The sequence below is a fragment of the Calonectris borealis genome, chromosome 2 (genome assembly GCF_964195595.1).
Source record: "Calonectris borealis chromosome 2, bCalBor7.hap1.2, whole genome shotgun sequence".
In the NCBI taxonomy this organism is placed as follows: domain Eukaryota; kingdom Metazoa; phylum Chordata; class Aves; order Procellariiformes; family Procellariidae; genus Calonectris; species Calonectris borealis.
Window position 1 is genome coordinate 146,919,068 of NC_134313.1, and position 22,413 is coordinate 146,941,480.

Genomic DNA, 22,413 nt, shown 5'->3' on the forward strand with positions numbered 1-22,413 from the left:
TTGTGCTCCTGCAGCTGAAGAAGCTATTGATTCAAACATTCTCAGCACCATACCTGAAGAAGGGAACTCTTCATTTTTTCCTGACAAAAGCTGCATTTTCTCAGACTTTTAGTTTGTGATAAATACACCCATTGTGCTAACAGAGCAACAGTGTATAGTTTACACACACTAATAAAAACACTGGAATTAATTACAGTCATGCAAGGGAGGCAGTTCCAGCACTAACACGTATCACTTATCTGCGTACGAAAACCAACCCTTCTCCCATTACGTTACCTGTAACCCATAGATACGTATAGACTAACTACACACAGATTAATCAAAATCCTACATAACGTGTATCTGTGTCTCAGTTGTTTTGGGAGTGGGAGTAAACCAGTGCCAGTAGGCTAAATATCACAGTGAGAGAGCTGAGTCCATCTCCAGCTGCAGTTGCAGACTAGTTTATTAACCAGCTACAGAGAGAGCAAACACATCCACAAAATTCTGTTTTCCAAAGCTTTTACTGCTTTCTGTCAAATATTTTAGATCTACTGTCACGTTGCAGACCTTTGGTCATGGATGAACAACTTTTCTCTAGCGTGCTATCAGTATGAAAACAAAACCAATGGAAAACACGTGTATTTTCCCATATTTAGCTTCCCCTATTTTTCCGTCCCTTTCACCTTCTCGAGGCAGTTCTCCACACCACCCCCAGCCTGCTGAACCATGATGAACTTCAAGCGCATCTCAGAAAGGCAGGATGAACAACCCAGCCCTTCACAGCTCCATCTTCCATGTTCTCTTGCAAGTTTCCTCCTGAACTTTTGGACAGAGACAGAGCGAGCAATGACTAGTAGGTACCACAGTGCACATAGGGTAGCACTGCTAGCAGGCATACCAAGAGGAGGGCCAGCAGAGAGTTATCACATATATCCACCCCAGTTAGAGAAACTGAAGCAGCCTCGCAAAACCTCTGGCATCCCCATAGATGTAATTTTCCGGACTTAATTTTCTAGTAGTAATTTTCCAGACTCATCAGATCATCACTTAGTATCACAATGGAAATATTTACTAACTCTGGATAATAAAGCAAGACACCTCCATATCTCACTTGCCTAATGGTGGCATCAACAACTACCCAAAGGTGAATCCCTTTTGTCCAGCAAAGCACCAAGCTCAAAAGTCTCCAGACAGTCAGTGCCCTGCAGTCACCCACATCCCCAGCTGTGACAGCATCCCTGGTATGCACTCACTGCAGAACTGAAACAGCAGAGTGACCCGCTGCTCTTGTGTAGAGAAAATACCTTGTGGAAATAAAGGTATGTGGAAATAAATGCCAGCCCTCCTATTTCATCCAAGGGCAGGGTCCCACCGAAGTCATTAAAGAGCAGGATTCCTCCCTAAGCAGCCTTACAGATAATGACTGTTGGCAAGTTTCTGGTAGATATTATATCAGAGGAAATTACCAGCATGGCAACACTGTAATCTAAGAGGAAAATAAACAAACAGAAATCCCTAACAGGGCAGCTAAACATACAAACCCAGAAAATCCATCTTATATTGTTAATAAAATATTGTCCATTAGATTCCAAAAGAAACCTGAAAATGATACTTGTCCTCCATAGGAAATTAATTACTTCACTATGCCAACAGCTGGTGTTAACTGGCCCTAGTCGCTCACTCACTTATGCACAAAATTGTAATAGCAGAGAACAGGATATTAGCTTAATATCCAGATATTAAGATAATACTAGGATAGTGATTAATGTTAATTAATATTGGGATATTAAGTCTGATCAATAATTCACATTCCAAAAGCACAGTGCTGTGCATTTCTAAGCCAGCAAAAGTTGCGAGCTTTTTCTTTGCTGGAAATATAAGAAGTGTTTTATATGTGTCTTTTACTTAGATCTGATTTATTCTACCCAGAAATCTGGATCCTGAAAGCATGTGGCACTGATATTACTATGATGAGCATCTAAAATATATAGTATAACACCATCCCACAGTGAATAACCCCAGAATTGTCCTTCTTAATGAACATCTATCTGTGCTGAGGATAAGGAATGTGGAAGCAAGTTCTAAGTCAAACTGCATGCTCTCAGCGAAGTGTGCAAATCAAAGAGGTGCTCCATAACAAGAAAGGTGTTATGCTTACTTATGAATATATACGCTATAGCAGCATGGTTTGTAATTAACCAGCATTGTTTATGTTTCAGTAATACAGAAAAGACAGTCCCTGTATAGATCCCAGCAAAAATATACAAGGTTTCATTTTTGGAGCATAGTTGCATTTCCTTTCTAATTGAAATTCTGTGACTGAATCACAGTCTCAACTGTCTCAACCCTGGAGGTCCTAGTAACTAGTATTCACTAACTTTAACCAGATTACTTACTAAATAAAATCTAAATAAAATCTAAAGACCAGATCCATCCTGGCATAAATCAGCCTTGCAAAATGCAATCAATTAAATACATTGATTTACACAAGCTAAAATCTTGCCCTGAACAGACAATCACTGGGCACTTCTGCTCCCTGTGAATTTTAAGGATGCTTGAAGGAACTACAGAGAGCACTCCAAGAAGCTCATTATGATTCACCAATATCCTCTCACCTGCTGTTTATCTTTGAAGTTCATTGCCCAAGTGGTGAAGCTGAGCTTTCTCTCATTCAGTCAGCATATGCATATCACATTTACTGGGACTCCTCCTGTTAGGAGCACAAAACACATTTGTAATGGTATTTGTGAGGAAATCCAGCCGCTCCATCTGATCCACCCACCAGATTGCTGTCAGGAGATCCAGCCACCACCTTTCAATCTTCGTATGTCCCAACGCTTTCCAAGATACAGTCCTATCTTCTGCATACCCTTATGGAGCTGGAGCCCAGGCTACACTCATTCTAGTAACTAAACAGAGCCAGGACACGGGCTCAAGCACTAGCACTAGCACATGTCAACACCGTTTTGTTTTCACAATGGTCCCCAGCACAATTTTGACTTATGGCACCCACCATTCTCTCAATGCCCAGTTATAGTTTGGGGAACAACAGAGGATGGGCGATGTTCCCAGTAGATGGTTTGGAAAAGGCTACCTTATGTCAGGTGGGAGAAAGAGCTTTGCTGCGTGGGCAAGCACTGTGAGCGTCTGCCACCTACCTGCAAGGCTCCGCTGCTCCTCCCTTCACGGGATGGACACAGCTTCCCAGTCCTACTGCCAGTGCCTGAGGTCCAAAACCGACTCTGCGGGCTCAAGCTATTGCCTAAACATTGATTTTATTCTACAGAGAACTAACAATCAGCGGTAAATGCCAAAATCTTATTAGGCCTTAACGGCTCCTACTATAAACTGTAGCCCAAGACAAAGTGCAAAAAAAGTGGGAAAGCAGAGGGCAGTCCTACACCAGCTCAGACATAGAGAAAGCTTATAATTTTAGGGAGAATCCATAACAGGTCCCCCATCTGGCACTGAATGTAGAGTCATTCATTAGTAGAGTCCTGGGAAAATGGAGACACACGGATATGTAAACCACAATTTTAGAACACTTTCTGTTTAGAGAGTACCTATGTGTTCTTTGAGAGCCTTTAAACATCATTGCTGAGCAATCCAAAATCCCAAGATCCATGTAATACCCTAATGCCCTCAAAAAATATCTGCTGCTCCATTCTGGCATGTCTTTGAGATTATTTCCTTCCACAGGCAACTATGCTTTACACAAGTTTTCCTCTGTATTACCCGTTGTTATCTCAAAGAGGAAAGACGGCCTGAAACTAAAAATCCTGGGTAAATATATTGCACAGACTTAATTGCCAACTGTGGGTTGACTCCAATGCATCCAGAACCTGAGCAAGGTCCAATATCACAAAACAGAGAAGATCAAGAAACAGTCAGATGGAGGAAATACACCTAGATATAGTGAATGCTGCTGCCCAAAAAACAGAAACAGAAGATATCTGGTGTCTACAAGAAAGACAAAGAGGAGCAAAAGAACCAAAAGCAGGTTGAGGAAATAATGTTCTGAGAATTCCTGATTGCATGGAGTTACTCCAGATTTACACAACAAAAAACAATATTTGTTCAGGCCAGATTTCAACTGGAGTCAGGGATGGTCCACGCACATAGCCATACAGGAACAGCCATGCAGGGCAGCAGAACCCAATAAGCAGCAATCCTCTACCCCATAGAGGGGAGAGATTTTGGAGCCTGATAAAAAAAAAAAAGGAGGCTTTTGCTTGCCTTTACTGAGCAGCCCATGTCAGTGCTGTTAAACTCTCTTGGAATGGAAACCACGTGCTGGTAACTGTCCCTGCCCTGTGCTGGTTCCCAAACCCTTCCCTGGGAATGTTTGGGACAGTACTACTCAGCGCATGCCACAAGCATACTAGAAACAATGCTCACAATTTCATAGCTTAGCTGATTAAGCTCCAGTGCCTGGCACATTCCCTGGTGTTGTTTACTAATATATACACAGCCTTTGAGGATCTGAGCCTCAGCGATTTCTGTAGCAAACTCATTTACTTTGCAATTAACCTCCCCGTTCACATTTACTATCCCCCTTCCTTTCCTCTTCCCAGGGCCTTCTGAAAACCAAGTTCTCTCCCCACCTGGCAGCTGTAACGCCTACATGTCTCTGTTCACTGTCCTTCAGAGCAGAGGCAAGGATTCACGTTATTACTGTTTGTACTACTCACTGTGAAGTAGAGTGTACAATTGCGGTACTAAATCACCGTACTTGAGGGCTCATTCTTAATATGCAGATCTTATCAAAATATATTAGTACCATCAAGTAGAAAATTGACACCTGTATGGTTCTTCAGATACCACATATCCTTTTTAACTCTGTTAGAGATTTGAACCCTCCAATTTATCGTATAGCGTGCTGTAATGAAAAGCATCAGTCTTTTTAAGGCTGTTTAATGCCTCATGCCTACAGTTGCCATCCTTATTAGCCAGAAGTTAGAAGTATAAACATAGCTAAGTAAGTACATAATAATGATCGAAAAGAATAGAGTTTCTTTTATAGCATACAACATGAGCAGCCATACCTTTTATTGTAAGGAGACAGCTCAGAATGCTTTATGTATTTAAAACTCGTCAGTGTAAGGTGCTACAATTACTTAATCAGTTATTATTCTTAACAGGCAATCAGGAAGCCAATTAGGCTTCTATAACGGCTTCCAGGCAAGCGGAAGGTCAAGATCTGACCTTTACCTGAGAGGAGTAGGAAGAAAGGCTGCCAGTGACTCATCTCACTCAGTGGTGATCTCACCTGTTAACTCTGATTATTTTGCTATATTTGGGGGCATGGTTTGGGGTGTTGGTGAGTTTGGGATTTTTTTTTAATTATCCAAGGTTACAGTATTGCTTGGTACAATGATAAATTGCAGTAGTTAAAATAGTTTCTAAAAATACATATTTCAAGTATTTTTTTAATCATAATTTTATTCTTCTGCTACTTGGAGCATCAGGAAAACAATATTACTGCAATTAGACGTATTTTGGCAAAAGCTTGGGATAAGCAACTGTATTTGGGTAAAGGAAAAAGGCATTCAAGGTCCTTATTACTTGAGTTTATAGATGAACTCCAAATTTAAAAAGAAAAACTTTGAAAACTGTTTTTCTACTGGAATATTTTTAAGTGTACATACCTAATAAGCCTCATTTGCTATAGCTTAAAGAGTGAGTCTTCAAGAATAGAAAGTGGAAACAAAACATTTTTACTGTGGACTTTAAGCACGTTTCTCTGCTTTTGGTTTTATTGACTGTGAAGATTATGCAGGCTCTGTTAATTCATTCTGTAAACTTGTTTAAACCCCTTTCAAGGAAACACATTTTTTAACTTCTTCCAATTTGCTGTTTATAATGATCTCTACTGATGAAAGTTGTCACGTAGGCAAATCAACGCAAACATTTAAAGACTGATCCCACAACCCACAGATATCAAATTCAATCAGCTGATTCTTTAAGGTGAAGAAATAATATTATGAATAGATACCCAGGCTAGTAGACAGCTTTCAAAAAAGAAACTAAAAAAAAAAAAACCAAGCCCAAATTTATTTGCTCTATTTTCCTTTCCCCGTTAGAAGTCATAACATGGCATATGGACATAACCCTCTATTTCAGCCATCACATCTGCTTTATATAATAAAAAGCCCAATGCTGTCAATACTCTTTTTTTTTAAACTTCACAGAATGAAAACTTGTTCCACAATAATAAGAAGAGAGCTCTAAACCTGTGCTGCACAGATTTATTAACCTAGCCAAAATGAAAGGCGTATCTTTCTTCACCAAGTGTTATCATTTTCAAATAAGGCATGTCCTCTAGGGAATAAATTTAGAGACCGTTTTTTGTTTATGTTCAGGGAAGGGTAACTTCTGAGATAAATAACCACAATGTTACACCTTTATTTTTTGAAGTTTAACTTCTAAAATACGCTTATTATAATGCTAAGCAATAAAACACATATATTATACAGTATATACCTAATAAAAAAATCCTGTTCCACATGGTATACAATACACTATGGTCATAAAAAGGTCTTCAGCAGAAGAAATGAACAAAATATAAAACCAGCAAGTTTACATATTCAACACTTATTTCAATGTCTTTTTTTTTTTTTTGTAGGGTACAAATACAATGTCTGCTTCAAAGAGCACACATCTGTGATTTTTCTATTGATTATTAGTAACCACAAAAATTTATCACTCACTCTCAGAAACAGAACTTTTTAAAAGTGCTGTTTATTTTATGTGTAAATCACTGTCTCCAACATTGCTCAGCCTTCCTTACATTGCCTCTTTGCCACACTGAATAACTGAGGATATATTTATCATTCCAATGAAAATTTGAAATCTTTGTATATAGCACGAACCTAATCTTTCTTCATTTGGCTCACTAAACTATTTTTTCACATAGGTTTTGCTATCTTTTCTTTGAATGAAGTAAGTGTACACTGAAACACTGAAGAAGGAAAATGTTAGTGTCCATTCATGTAGATGCATACAACATAATAACCTTAGGCTTCTATCAAGGAAAAGCAGTAGTACAGCTTTATAAGGACTGCAGTTAAGCATTCAGACAGCTAGGAGAACCTGCATCTGTATTCAGTGACTTTTACGGGATGCGTATTTATTATTTGGTACGCACAAACTAGTTGCATACACACTGCATTGTGAGCTTTTCGTCTTTTGCTCTATGGGGACCTACATGGCTGCGCTTTTTAATTTTATTTTCTAAACAAGCTCTCTATAGGTATGTGACAATTTCTGATCTGGCGCTCATCAGACCAGGCAGCCACTCCCTGTGTCGAGATGATGGCTACGCCTCTCGGGCTGCTGTTTGGCACAGACCTGTGGCCATGCGGGTTGTGGCCATCCTGGCTATTCTGTTCCTACACCGTAATGCCTTCCAGCACAGTGGAGCAGTCAGAGCAGCATCTGGAACTAAGCGGTGCCTCTCCCACACAGAGAAATCCTTATTATTATCCAGTCCACTGACTGCCCGCCTTAGCCAGCATTTGGGCCGCAATATTCACCAAGCAACTGATGCGAGGATCACTGCAAATTCTTTCCCTGTCAACCTGTAATGCATCACCAGAAGCTTCTTGTAATCACAGACAAGGGCTCAAGAACAGGCTCAAAATATCGAGGGTTGAACTCGGTTTTCCAGTGTCTAACACAGGGTGGCATGAATATACAGCTTTTACTCCTTCTTAGATCTCCGCCCCCCCCAAAAAAAAAAAATCAGTGGTCAGAGCTTTTCATACCTCACAGAAAGTCATACTTCCACTGAAGATGTAATGATTAGCACAGGAAAATGATGATTAGTATAGACAAATAATTTGTACTGATCACTTCTGAAACCCACAAAAAACTACTAAAATAAAATTATAAAAATCTAGATATGAAAACTTTTATTTGAAAATAAAAAATACATAGAACAGTTTAATAACTCTAAGAGTTTGCATTTCTAGCAGATCCTCTGATCATAGTGTTCATACAGATTTCATTTGTAATTTTAACCCAAAAATCCCATCTACCAAATTTTTTGCTATCAAAGCATGTATTTTAGGAAGTTCTATCCTTACGCTTTCCAATCCAGTTTCACAAGCCTTCCTAACATGTTACAGTCTAAGTTGGAAAGGCAGGCTGCAGATTTACAGCCGATTACAACTGAGAATTTTCTCAACAGCATCAAATACATCCCTCCAGTTCAGTCTGAGCAGAATAGAGATAGAATATTTCTGTTGACACAAATGCACTTAATCTGTTTTAGAATGTGTTCCAGGGAAAACATCAATTGAAAAATTGATATCAACTAGAGTTGATTAATGTATGAATTGTTTCAGAGCTGCATGCAATCTCCCAGCAATAGTTCTATTTCTTTACTTGAACCAGCTTGCCAATTATCATTATGCATAACTATGAAACTGGGACAAAGTTTTGATGATGATGTTTACATCTTATCCAGTATGCACATAAATTTAGTCTAGTATAAAAAAACCAAAAAGCTGTCATTAAAGTGTCTTACAAATGGGTACAGAACAATACGTTCTGAGCAACGAACAGCATTTTCAGGCATGTGTACATACCCCTTGACAAATCTTGTTACTCATGCACAGTAGTTGATTGTACAAGACAAAAGTGATATGTGCCCACATAAAATACAGAAATGCAGGAGTGAACTCTGGGTACCTAGCTTCAGTATTACAGCAGTTGCCTCTGGTATCACCTATGCAGATTATCATCATAAATCAAGTTATTTTAATACTATTCATTCAGAGTTTTGAAGATTCAAAGGTTAACAGCAGAGCTGGTTGAATCTTGAAGAAACAGTGTTTGCAACTGTTGATGTGAATGCTAAATAGCTCTTTTAAAGGATCTTCTTCTTGCTATTCAGAAAAGTTTGCATGCATGGACTTCTGCGTGCACATATGTTTACAAAATGACTGTTTTTCCCCAGTGAAGACTGCTTAATCCCTTGGATGAACAAACTGAATTTTAATGGTACTGCATGTTAGGTTGGGAGTTCCAGTTCCTGCAGGCCCGAGTATGCATCTATACTTCTCTTTGACATTGACTTGACCCTGTAATAAACTTAATTTGATCTTTTAAAAAAATTATCCCTGATTCATGATTTTTTTTTTTAACTCTTGTAGGTGTAAAAAACTTTCACAGTAAGATCCTAGATCTTGAGCTCTAAAAGAAGGATTACAGCTTCTGCCATGTGTTGTAACAAATGTGATTCACTGTCTTCCAGAGTGAGGAACTTGAGGGCATCATGGAAGATATGTCCATATTAGAAGCCAGGCTTATACAGGTGGATAGAGACATAAAGCAGCAAAACTAAATCTCCCACAGTGTACTACAGCGGCATTTTAAAATAATGGTATTTCAGTAGGCAGATAAAAACATTTTTAATTTCTATTTTTTTCCACAGACAAGTCAACATTTTCCTCAAGGGAATATTTTTCCACACTCTTCTTAATACACCACACAGATTTCCTAATACAATGAGATTTGCAGGTAATGATGACTTAAGTAATCAGTTGAGATGTAATAAAAAGACTTAATAAAGGTTCTTAGTGTTAAATGCCAAAAAAAACCCAAACCAAGAAAACCTGAAGCCTTGTAGCCAAAGGCTGTACAGTCCATCAGGGAAATCCAAGTAAGAAAATAATACCTACACTCTGGCCAGTCTTTAAAAGCTTTCTTTTCCTTCTCCATTTAGCGACCTTTTGCAGGGAGCTCTTGCAAATCCTTTCTGGCAGGGAATAAGTAGATTCTGATTATGAGATTCTTTTGACCACAGTTTTTTATGCAAGAGGTCTAATCTCAAATGAAAATATTTGTATAAACAAAGTTACTCACTTTACTTAGTCTTTAAGTGGTCAAAACAAAAAGTTCATTTAGCCAGAGGAAGGAGCTGGAGCATCCTCCCCAGCGCAGGCAGGCGAGTGCTTACCATGGACAGCACGTGTGGGCAGGAGTCCAGAAAGCAGGGCAGGAATAGGCAAAGGAACAGCCTTTAATGCTCAGCGCCTGGTTAACAGCTCAACCCACTATCTGAGGGAGCACCTGTTTCACAAACACTAGGTCTCTACATCCATTTTCAAACATATACACAGTGCACAATAAAAAAAAAAAAAAAGCTACGCTCTGGGTGAGTAAAATGCATATGAACTGAAAGTGAGAATGTAAATGGGTGTAACAGCAATAACTCCGGAAGTAATGGACAAACAAGTATTGTCACATGCAAAATAAGAGAGAAATAGATCTGGTTTTAAAAACTCAATTGAGGGACCAATAAAAATATTAGAGTGCTGGAAAGGTACTGTCAAACATAAAGCACCTGTTTAACATTACTGCTAATTGTGGGTGAAGGAAATGGCCCCAGCAGAAATTGGTTGAAAATGATTAAATTTAATTGCAATGCTATATACAAAGTGCTACCCACTGACTGAATTAGAAACAAAATATGCTCAAAAGCGATACATACCACAAAACCAGGTTTAACACAAGGCATGAGCAGCAATGCTACATATGGCTAAAAACATATTCATATTTCCTGACAGTTCTTTCCATCTCTCACGCATTGCAGAAATACACAGAAAGCATGGGAAGAGGAACGTCAAAATCAGGAAATAAGGTCATGGTAAGGTTGCATGTGGACTGCATGAATGTTCATATTCTCCAGCAGGGTGGAGGCATTAGGGTTGGTAGGAAACACACTGAGCCCACTCTGAGACACGAAGTGCCTGGAGGCAATGAGATTACAATTAGTTAAGCAGGAGTGCCTTCCCTTGGGTTGTGCAAGGCAGGTACCTTGGTAAGTGAGCTCCACGCTTTCAGCAGAGCGTGCAGGATCCCCTGTGGCAGGTGGCCACTTCTGCTGGAGGCATCTGCCAGAGACTTTTGGCATAGAAGAGTGAAGGTACCACTTTCCATTTTCTTTCCTATTTCTCCCTCTTTTTCTTTCTACATTATTTTGTTAGTACAGTTGGGGTTTTTTCCCCCTTTCCTTTCATAGAAACTACCTAAACCATATTATTTATTGGAGTTGCTGGTTCATTATTAGTCCCTTTATACTATATTTCGTAATTGAAATTTTACTTCCCATGCATTTTCTTTCATAATGCCTAAAGCATACCCTTCCTCTCTGCTTTCAGTGCTGCTGAGGGTGCAGCCACAGCACTGGGGGATGACTTGCTTATGGTCAGAAACTCACAAGTTATTTGGTCTTCCAGCTAATTACCCAGATATACAGTGGATCCTCCTTTTAACCTGCTGCCACCTAGACCACATTTCACATGATACACATTCACCATGTCTAGCCTTTAAATTGCTTTCTGACAACTGTGCTTGGCACATGTCTCTCCCCACTGGTGGCAAACACAAAACTAGCATTCTTTGTGGCAGATTCGGTTGTGCTAGCATTTCCCCATTAGGCTCAGGCAGATGGAGAGAGTTGCTTGTGCCATGACCCCCCCGTTCTCTACTTATGGTCCCTCAGTCCCTAAACATGCTTAAATTTTCTAAGACGTTTTCAAGTGCCCAGTGTTGTTATCTACTACAGAGAGTAACAAGGTGCTACTCAGTCCTGGTTACCCTCACTTTAGTGCTGGAACAGCTGAGCTTGTGTCTCAGTATCAACTAAACAGTCATTATTTCCAAGTACCTGCAATGTACTTATTTAGAACTACTGGAGCCTCTGGACATGAGGTAAGAGCTGTGCTTTTTAAAAGGTAGTTCTGCGTAACAGAGAAGCATTTCCTTCCCCCCACCACTCAAGAAATTAGGCAAGCACTAAGTGCAATGGAGGAGCTGCTTGACAGCCGTATTAGAAAACAGCATAGAGAAATACGCGAAAAATACTGTATTCAGCTGAAGCTGCAGGGAACAATGGAAGAAAAATAATTAGCCAACTCAGAAATTGGCTAGGGCACTGGGTCTTCTGAGCCTTCTATTTCCTTCAAAATACAAAGGAATCTTTAAATAACAAGTAGTAAAGGAGACTTTGTTTATATCTCACCTTAAAAAGCCACAAGCAGAACAGTGCACCCTAATAACATCCTTGGCTCAGAAAGGATTCAGAAGCAAGGGAGCCATCTGCTGAATTCCCAATACCATTTTCTGCTGTATCCTGGAAGATTTTCTTTGAAAGTTTCACAGCCGAGTCCTTTTCAGTGCCAGCTTTGCTAGGCCTGTGAGGTGTGACAGTAAACCTCTGAGCAGGGTTGGCTGCAGGTGGATATTACAGCATATCTATCATGAATGCAAAAACTAAAACCAGTACACTGATCAATGCAATCTATTCAGGACTCAAAAATCCTGTAGACAATATCATCAGTCTGAAGCATATGTAATATCTCTGTATCATAATGCATTTCATCAAATAGAAATTTTCAGAGACAGAAAACTTGCTCATAATATGTTGATGAACATAACTTTCCAGATAAAATAAAAAAGCTTGAAGCACAGAATCAAGTCTCTAAAATAAGCAGCTTCCTTCTTCGGCTTACTGTCCTTTATCCTCAGTAATGTTGGCACGATGTTTAAACTCAGCATTCCCTTCCCCATGCAAGTCTATCACAACACCATTGATACATGATTCACTGGTGACTGCTTCTAATTCCACTCTTTCTGAATTCATTACCACTAACTTCAGATCCCAGCTTCAGGGCATTCATAGCTAGTTCCTTTTCCAATGTGTGAAAGTGGGCAAAGGAAAGGTAGAATTTTTAAAAGATTTTATGGCAATGTCGCCACACATCCACATGCACAAACGAAGTGCATTATCTTTGTAGTCCTCCATATCTTCTTGTTCTTAGTACTGCTACAGCTAAACGTCTCTCTGCACACCAGGAAGAAGGACCAGAATTGTTTCTGAGACAATAATAGCAAAGTATGCTAAATAAATACTACGGAAACATCCAGACTGAAAAATCCTGGTTCATATAGCCATGAAATTTGATAAAGGTATTTAAAATATTCACCACTGTTCTCATTTCTTAAAGCATAGCCTTAAGTCTACTGACATTTCATGGTCTGTTAATACAGAACACTTTAAATACAGAAAGGTACGTGTGATCCATTACAGAATCTGTAGGTCATGCATAAGATAGCTCATAGTGTACAAATATAAGATTGTTTAATGTACAAACTATAAAATCGAATCTTCAAGGCTGCTTCCAAGTTCAGCATTTTAAAAATGACTGCAAGACATAACCTGTATCTTTCGAAGCTATAATCAGGAGGTATTAAATAAAAGCACAAGCACAGCACAAGGAATACAAATAAATGCCACTTGCTTAAGACTTCTTTAAGCATAAGAAATGGTCCCAAGCTTAACTCATAACTTACAGGAAATACAAATAGTTGGAGGGGTTTTTTGCATTGTGTGGGTTTCTTTTTTTTCATGCTAACACAGTTTTATTACCTCAGTCGATACTAAATCTCAATATGCATGACTCCTGCATCCATAATGCAAAAATGTATCCAGGTGTTGTTGTTTGCTGTTCACTGTTCCCAACTTCATACACGCTGATGAGCAAGAAGGATATGGTCTGGAAAGTTATAAGTTTGGAGGCATATGCAGATTACTCTAGAGAATCACTGCTTTCAGTATTTAATAGCAAACTATTGTCTACTTTGCCAACTAAGCATCCCTTATTTTTCTCCTAAAATCTGGACTCCCATATGAAAATCTGAAAACAGCATATATAAAACAGTAGTAAGTGCTAAATATCAAACACATAAAGGTAAAAGACTTCTAGAGCTACAATTACCCAGCATTAATAAAACATTAATTTATCATGTACCTTTATTCCCATGAGCTGCCCACCACTCCCTCTCCACAGGACAGCCTATCACCTCAAAAGCCTCAAAGAGTGGCCACTAAAAAGGCAAAAGGAAATAAAGAAAAAAAAAAAAAAAGAAATATGTGTGGAGAAGTGAAAGTTTTCCCTCAAGAATTCAGAATGAAAGTTAAGGATTTCTAAAATTCAGTCTTTTCTATAGAAATAGTACCAAACCATGTAAAGCATCCCAACTCCTGGTCATGTGAATCTCAAAAACAAGAGGCTCTATCTCAGCGAAAAGCAATACAAAGTGCCCTTGCTACTTGTTTCAAACTCTGGAAAGCTCACATGAAAGAATGTTTCTATGTAGTGAAAGAGACCTGAGGTTATTTTCAACTTTGTAACTTTTTGCCCTTGTCCACTAAACCCTAGATAGTTGGCTTCAGACTAAGATGCTTCAATTTAAAGTAAAATCCTTTTTTTTTTTTTAGAAAAAAAAAATACACCTGTAAGCAATAAGAAACATCAATACAATTATTTGTTGACCTTTTTTTCTGATATTTGCATTTAAACAAAAATTACTCCTGGCTGGTAGCAGAACTATGTTAAAAATGATAATTTGTTAATGTTATTTCATTAAGTATTTAGACTGAGAGAAGTGGTGTGCATACTCAGTAGGTAGCTAGAAAGAAAGGGAAAGAAGTTGGAAAGTGAAGGATTTGGAACATAACCCTATTTGGAGGGTAATATCTTCCAATATTTCTGATACTCCTCGACTGAAACAACAGCTGTTGAAGTTCTACTAAATACAAAGTATTTACAATCAAGCTTCTTCCCCCTTTAGATCTTTGAGGTCTTTTTCTTTTTATCTCTATAATTTTGTGCAAAAATCTCACTTAAAGTCTCCTGTGTTTCGGGAGCTTCCATACACAAGGGTGGATAAGCTCCATGGGTCAGAGAACATAAACACAGCTCAGCCAATGCCTGATTGATGATACCTACAGAGTAGTTGTATTTTATTGCACATGAAAGATACGGCAGTACAAGGGAAGAACCTGTAGGTGCTGTATCAGCGTGCCGGCATAAGACGTAGAACGGATTTTAGAAGTATAATGAAATATTTGTCACTTTCCATCATCAAAAGTCAAGAAACCGAATGCAAAGACTTTGTCATCACAAGCAGTTTCCAAAAGGTGTTTGGGGTGCAGGTGTGTTATGGGGCACAACCCGGCACTGCCGAAGCCGGAGGGAGTCCCACCAGCGGGGGGATCAAGGCGCCCCTGGTACCTCCGCAAGTCCAGCACGGAGGATGGCAGGTCCATACCCCTCAGTATTTCACATACTGAGATCCGGCACAGTGACAGGGAAAGTTCAGTCGCGGCTACGGAAGCGTTTACGATACTACTACCACCATCCTCAGGTGGAGAGGTTACAACGCTCCGGCGCCGCCCGGGCACCGCCGCCCCGCTGCCCTCCGCCCCGGCAGCGGCAGGGGCACGGCGGCGACCCGCCCGCAGCCTGACACCCGCTCGCCCCTACGAAACGCCTTTAGCGACTCACAGAGACCGTCTGCGGTAGCTCGACGGGTCTCTGGTCTCCGCAGGACCTCCCCAAACTTCACGCGTGTTCTGCCAAGACGTCGGTCTCGACAGGTAGTTCACAACACGCCGCAGCCAAACGCGCAAGTTCCTTTTTTCGCAGCCGAAAACAGAAGGTCGATCGCTCCCACGCCTCCGCAGCGTCAAAACCTTGGACAAGGTACTAAACCGCGACACCTGGAGCCGACACCGACACCGCGCCTTCCCCTGTAGCAGCCTCCAACTTTCCTGCAAAGCGTCAGAAATTAACCTTTCCGCCGGCAGGAGCCCGAGACGCGGTCCGCGCAGAACCGCGACTAAGGGGCAACCCCTCCGCCCCACGGCGGAGAGCCAGCACCGCGTCCCCATCCCCGTCCCCTCGGCCCCACGCAGGCAGCCGCCGGCGGAGAAACTTTTCCGAGCCGCCCGGCGAGGCAGCGCCCACGCCGGCCGCCCCGCAGAGCGGGACCGATCCGGCGCCCACGCACCGTGAGCCCGGCTGGCTAACGCCGCCCCTCGCGGGCCGCGCCGCGCCGGCCACCCCGCTGCGTGGGCACCCACGGCCCCGCGCGCACCCATCCGCCCGCACCGCTCCTACCGTGCGGGGGGCAAGTGAGGGAGGGAGCGAGGAGGTGGCAGTTACCGGCGAGCGAGCGCCCTTCTTGCAGAGCGGTCCCCGGAAGACGCCTTTGATGCCGCGGTAGTGCCCGTTGCTGAGGTGCCGGGAGCTGATGACCAGGTAGCACGCCATGCGGGCCCCCCGGGCGGGCGAGCGGGGGGAGGCCCCCAGCCCCGCGGGTGGCGGGGGGGAAGGCAGGCCGGCTCCTTCTCGGCGGTGGCGGCGGCGGCGGTGCTACCCCCGCCGGAGCAGAAGCCCGCATGAAGGAGCGGGCGGAACCGCAGCAGCGATCTCCCCCCTCCCGTCTCATCCAGCGCCCGGGTTAGCGCTGCCAGCAGCAGGATGCGCTGAAGGCGGCAGCAGCGGCGGCAGCCAGAGCACATCTGAGGGAGCGCGGAGGCCAGTCCGCATGCTGCTCCGCGGGTAGGAGACGGGCCCGGGAAGAAGAAGGACAGAGCGCAACTTGCACAGTCCGCCGCTGCTACGGCCCCTTCCCTTCCTCCTCCTCCTCAGACCAGGTCACCGGCAGCCGACATCCGGAGGGGCGTTCCTGCGCGGCAGCCGGAGCGGCGGCTGCTCCCCATGGCTCTTCCCTCCGCCGGGCTGGGTGGTGGATGCAGCCGGCCGCCGCGGAGAGCCCTAGCCGCCCCAGTCCTCCCGTGCCGCTGCTGCAGCCGGCGCCGCGCCTCGCCTCACCTCCGCCGGCGGGGGGGAGGCGGTGCGTGGTGCGAGGGGGGCGGAGGAGGGGTAGGGCTGGAGCGGGGGCGGCAGCCGGGCGGGGGGGCGGGGGCGGCGGGTGAGAGGACGTTGCCCCTCGCCGCTTCTTGGGGGGGAGCGGACCGCGGCCGGGGAAGGGCGGAAGGCGGCGGGGCGCTCTGGCCGCCCTCCTCCTCCTCTTCGCCCAACTTTCCCGCCTTCGATGGCGGGGAGGTACCGTCCCCGTTCCGCCTGCCTCTGGCTGCGCTTCCACCTCTCCCCGCATCCCAACACCTCCCCTCCGCTGTCCCACCGGCTGTCCCCCCTCGGGAGGGGGAGCGGGGCGGGGAACACGCTCCCGCGGCCGTGCCGGGATGTGAGCGGACACCGTCCCCCCGCAGCCAGCCGCGGAGCTGGGTTAACGGGAAACATTGCTGCCCCGGTTCTGCTGCGGGCTGGGAGCGCAAATTCGCCCAGGACCGCGGCGGGGGTTGCGCACAGCTGGCCGGACTGCCTGGAGAACCCCCAGCTTGTGCCTGTGCTTGTCTCGATCGTCCCCCCGAAAGCTCGTGAATTTACGTGGTGTCGTTTACGATCTAAATGATTTACATAGAACGCAGGTATGAAATTCTTCCACCACTGAATAGCCGAAACAGGTTGTTCTTTTCCCCTTCTCGGCCCCGGCTGTGCACCTCAGCTTCTTTTCATCAGGTCACAAGTATTGTCTGTGCTCTGTACTTACCAAGTCGATAAAAATAAATCAATAAATCACACAGCCTTAGTAGTCACCTGCAGATCTTTCATTTCTTCTAAGCAGATTACTTTAAACTGTAGGTAAGAATTATTTCAAATTTTTCATTTAATCCTGTAAAAACCTATGTTTTCAGATATTTAGTGAATTAAACTGATAAGCCACATTCATTCTAATTTTAGCCTCCCAAGAGCGATCTTTTTATGAACCTAATGTAAATTGAAAAGAAAATCTCAGACAAGCCACCGAACTGTAAGATAAAAAAGTCATGACAAACAAAATGTCATTTTTTGGCTGTATATGTAAAATATGTTGTACAGTTTTCATATAGAATGCTTCACATATAGTATAAAACTTGATTATATGTGTGTTTATGTACTTATATACAGATGGTCAGATCTATTATATATTTTATCAGTAAATACATAATGTTATAGAGGAAACAAAATGCATCTAAACCTGGAATAGCCAAAGCTGGAAGTAACATATTAAGAACATCCTTATGTTAACCATAATACAGTGTTTTGCAATGTAAAACACTGGGGGATGGGGGTTAAATTAAGCTGGTAAAACCCAGGTGTGAAATAAATAAAAGGACTTGGCTGTCTGCGTAATGTATGGCTGAGCTGTGGGACTCCTTGCCAAAGGGTGTTGTGGGTGATAGATTAAACAGTCACATGAATCAGTACAAATCAGACTTTGGGGCCTGGGAGCCATACAGTGCCCACAACAGACTTGTGGATGACTTTTCTGAAGTAAGAATTTACATTGGAAGGCGGCTTTTGAGAAATTGCCATACTGAAGAAAGTTATCCACTGTTAATTCAGTGGCAAAAATGAGCTTTTATGATGATTTCCTCCTCCAAGTCTCTGTGCCTTTTCTGTTGTGAAGAGGCATGGAAAGTCCTTTGCTCCACGGAGCTGATGATGTTCTATTACAAGGTGAGGAAGAGGGTACAGAAGACCCACACCACACACATACAACAGAGATGCATGTTTCTGTGTTGCAGCTATGCAAACAGACTAGCCAGTGCATGTCACCTGCAGAGGAGCTTCAGCACAAGCTGAAACTGTACAAGAGCTTCACTGTAGACTAAGGGACAGTACTTTCCTGCTTAAACTTATAGAGTCTTCCATAGTTCATTTACTAAGATTGTATGAAAGGGAAATTATTTGCCCCAGAGTAGACAGCACAGTACTCATTTTATCCTGCTGAGAAGGATGATGTGCTCAATTGACCCTGATGTGAAAAGTAGAAGTCATTTTAGGCTCACTTCACTTTGCAAACTCTGGGGAACAATTACTATGACCACCAATCTAATTTATAAACAATCTGTAGGACGCAAGCCTGAGAAAATGAGATTAAGAGTTGTCAAATGGAACGATTAGATATTAATTATAGCACTCCCTGAACATTCCCCCAAGTCTCTGGAGATGCTGCACCTTATTCTCTTTCATCACAAGTCATGTAGAAATATGAGCCTTAACTATTAGTAGTTTCATCTGGGTCCAATCCTTCACTACTGTAGATCTCATAAAGTAATTTTCAGCTGAGCACAGTGGATCTAAAATACTACCTTTCAGAACATTATGCTTTCTTTGAAGAAGTGTTAGTCACTTTTCAAGATGCAAGCAAGTGGAGAAGCAGGTCAGCTATCACTAAGAGATGATGATTAGAATAATAAAATGTTCTCCAGTTCATCTATCCTCTCAGTTTACACAGGTTTTTATCATTAATAAAGATTACTTAGCATTTATTGCCCCCCCCCAAAAAAAGTCTGTAAACATTTTCTAATTATTCTTTGTAGGGATTGTCCTCATTGCACAATGTAGTGTCAAATTTAAATACCCAGTCTAGCTCTAAAGCCGCTAGTTCTGACATAAATATACTCTGAAAATCAGGCAGCAGAGAACCATATTAATGCAGTCATGTTACTTTTAATGGTTGAGCTAATTCGTATGCTTCTTTGTGGCATTAGACAGTACAATATAGACATACCCTTTAAACCTTGTCTACACCATGAATTTTATTTAAATTGTAATTCAAGTATTGCTCCTAATATGAGTTCCATCTGCACATAAAGTCCATTATACTGATATTCTCTGCTGTATAGGTAAAAGCTACAGTTAGCATGATTCGCCAGCTGCTAACATAACCATTCCTCGGTGTGGATATAGGCTAGATCTGCTCAAGGGCCCCAGTCCTAAAATGTTTTCCACAATCTCCTTACTGTGCTCAGAAAGAACAAAGACATCCTTCCCCATGCCTCCAGACTTGAGAAAATTCAAAGAGTGGAAAGAATCTTCTGGCACTACACCTAGAAATTTTACTTTAGCAATCAAACAAGAACAGAGGGTGTGTAGACACACAGCTTGAACACTACTTGACAGTCTGGTTATTCTCACTTGAGTTAGTTTAACATAAGATGTTTTCCAATGCAGAAGAACCCAAGTGAACCCTACAGTAAGAACATACACTAATACTGATGTGATTTTTACGAGCAGTCTTCCTCACTGTACTGAATGAGTGAGTGAGATGAATATCTTGGCAAGAAAATTCAGGTATAAAAACACACAATGAGGCTCCTGACATGTGATAGCTATCGATGCCTTCGTGCAGCTTTACAGTATATGTTATCTTCAGACATAATGGAGATTTTAAAGCTAGATCTTTGGATTATAACTGCTTAACCTACATATTCTTCAACCCTCAGTTTCTCTACCCCGTCCACCCAACCTCTGACTCTTCTCCATTCCAGTGGTCCATAACTACAGCTGATTCCTCAGGGTTCACATGAAAAGCGAAGTCCTGCCCCAGTGAAACCAATGACAGTTTTTGAGGTCAACAGAATCAGAGTTTCTCTAGAAACTTTCACCTTTTAGGTATGTTCATGTATGGTAACAAACTCTTACAAAAGCCTCGAATATACTATTACAACATTAGTTATCCTATTATTCTACCTGAAGACATTATCTAATATCCCAAAAGAGTCCTAATTCTTTGTAAATTATAACCATATACTAGAAATAGTCAACATTTCTGTATATCACATGGATAAATTTTAGCCTGAATGTTTGATTTGTTTTTTTCAGTGCAGCATATATTTTGGGGAACATTTTGTAAAGTTTGATTCTTATTTAGAGTTCCTGGTGAATATAAAAATACACGGTGAGCTGGTCTGCGTATAGCTTCTTTGTTTTGTTTTCAGTGAAATGGCAACTTCAAATCTCTGCTCTTTTTTTCCCAAATCTTAAAAGACACAAATTACATTTTTTCCCTAAGTAAGTATTAGTAAAAGCTTCATTATATCTGTCTTTATTTCTTAATTAATTTAGATTATTTTAGTCCTTCCTTACTTTATTCCATTTGAAGTAAACATAATACTGCTTATCCAAACATTTTTAATCCCAGGCTACCTCTTTTTATCTAAATAGTAGTTACATTCCTCTTGTGAATCACTTATGTAAGCAGCTTTCTATTACCCAAAACTTGAACCTGTCAAGGTTTATACACTTGAAGCATTGATGGCTAAGTTGTTCTACTCCCTAGTCCATGCAGAATCAATGACACCATTTCACTTTGGATGGAGCTTTTTGGAATGTCTAAGTGCTGAACAATCACTTTATAGTCTACTGCTTGCTATTAATTGTGTAGCCAGAAAATACAGCAAACTTCATGAAGATCAAACCGAAGTGTGTGTGTTTACATCAGTGAAGAGTGGTAAATCATGCCCTACTTGTAGGCTCATGCTCCACTGGTTTTAAGAAAGTCATATAGTTGAACAAGAATCTTGTTCAAATAATTCATCCTTACTCTAACTTTTCTTTGATACATCTCTTATGTCACATTCAGCAACCTCTCTGCATTACTTTCTCTATCACTGAAAAAAGACAATATAGTGTTTCCTTCAGGGTTATTGTGGGAATCAATCAATAGTGTAACAACAGTCATAAAGGAGAATGCTAAGTATTACTAGGTGATATTGGGGAAGACTGCTGACTTCATAATCAGGTAAAAATATGCAAGAAATCTATTCTTTTCAGAAGGTTGCTGGACATGCCATTCACTTAAATTAATACGTCAGTAATACAAATAGGACTTTAATCCTGTATTAACAAGAGCTCAATACTTCCAGAGTGTGTCCAATGATGTAAAGATATCTTCCATTTTCTATTCAGAAATAATTTTCATGGGTTTCTTCTTACCTAAATTAGGATGCACATAGAAAGAATAATGGCAAGTAGCCACCAATATGAAAATTATATATCAGAGCTCCATTTCTATTTTAGTAACAAATCCTTTTTTTCAGGAAGATGATATATGAAAGAGCTGAAGGTGTAGCAGTGTTTTCATACACTTGCCTATTTATTATGTTTGCATAAATATTTAATACATCAATCTCTTTCTAAAGGAAGAATATGGTTTGCATTTCAAGTCTTGTAGTTTTTTTACATTTTCTTATTGCTAAATCCCACCAGAACTTTAATTATTTGCTGGACATCCACAAGAGAGGTGATTTACGTTTTTCATTGCTCATTGGTGATCATCAGGCTGATCTCATGGGGTTAGCACGATATATGCTAGTGGCCTTAATATCTAAAAGGTGAGTAAAGTTATTGTATTTTATTATTAGGAACCAGAGTTGAATATTAACTGGCGAACAGCTATTTTAAAATTACTTTAAAAGAATGTAAAGAGAAGGAAAATATTGCTTAAGCTCTCCATAGATAGCCATGATATCCACAGATAGCCAGAGAGGCTGTCAGCATATGTTTCAGCCACAGATATGATGCAGTAGGTACAGTATCTACTATTCCATACTGCTTGCTTCTGTAATTCTACTGCTCGTTTCTGTAATTCTAAACAATGAAGACTTGTTGCTTAGAAGTTAGGTAACTAGCAGCTGTTGTGTTTGCAGGTGTGTAGAATTGTAACTAGTATAAATCGTGTATCCTGGAAGCATTGTTAGACTCTAGTGAAGAGTAACCT

General features: G+C 41.5%; 1 protein-coding gene across 1 annotated transcript in view; it reads right to left on the reverse strand.

The window, feature by feature from the left end:
• The window catches only part of ZNF804B (zinc finger protein 804B), a 246,530-nt gene extending 230,421 nt beyond the window's left edge, over positions 1 to 16,109 (reverse strand). Inside the window, exon 1 of the mRNA XM_075140790.1 lies at positions 16,002 to 16,109. Within this exon, the coding sequence (XP_074996891.1) occupies positions 16,002 to 16,109 (108 nt within the window). The remainder of the gene's footprint in view (positions 1 to 16,001) is intronic.
• Between the last annotated feature and the right edge of the window lie 6,304 nt (positions 16,110 to 22,413).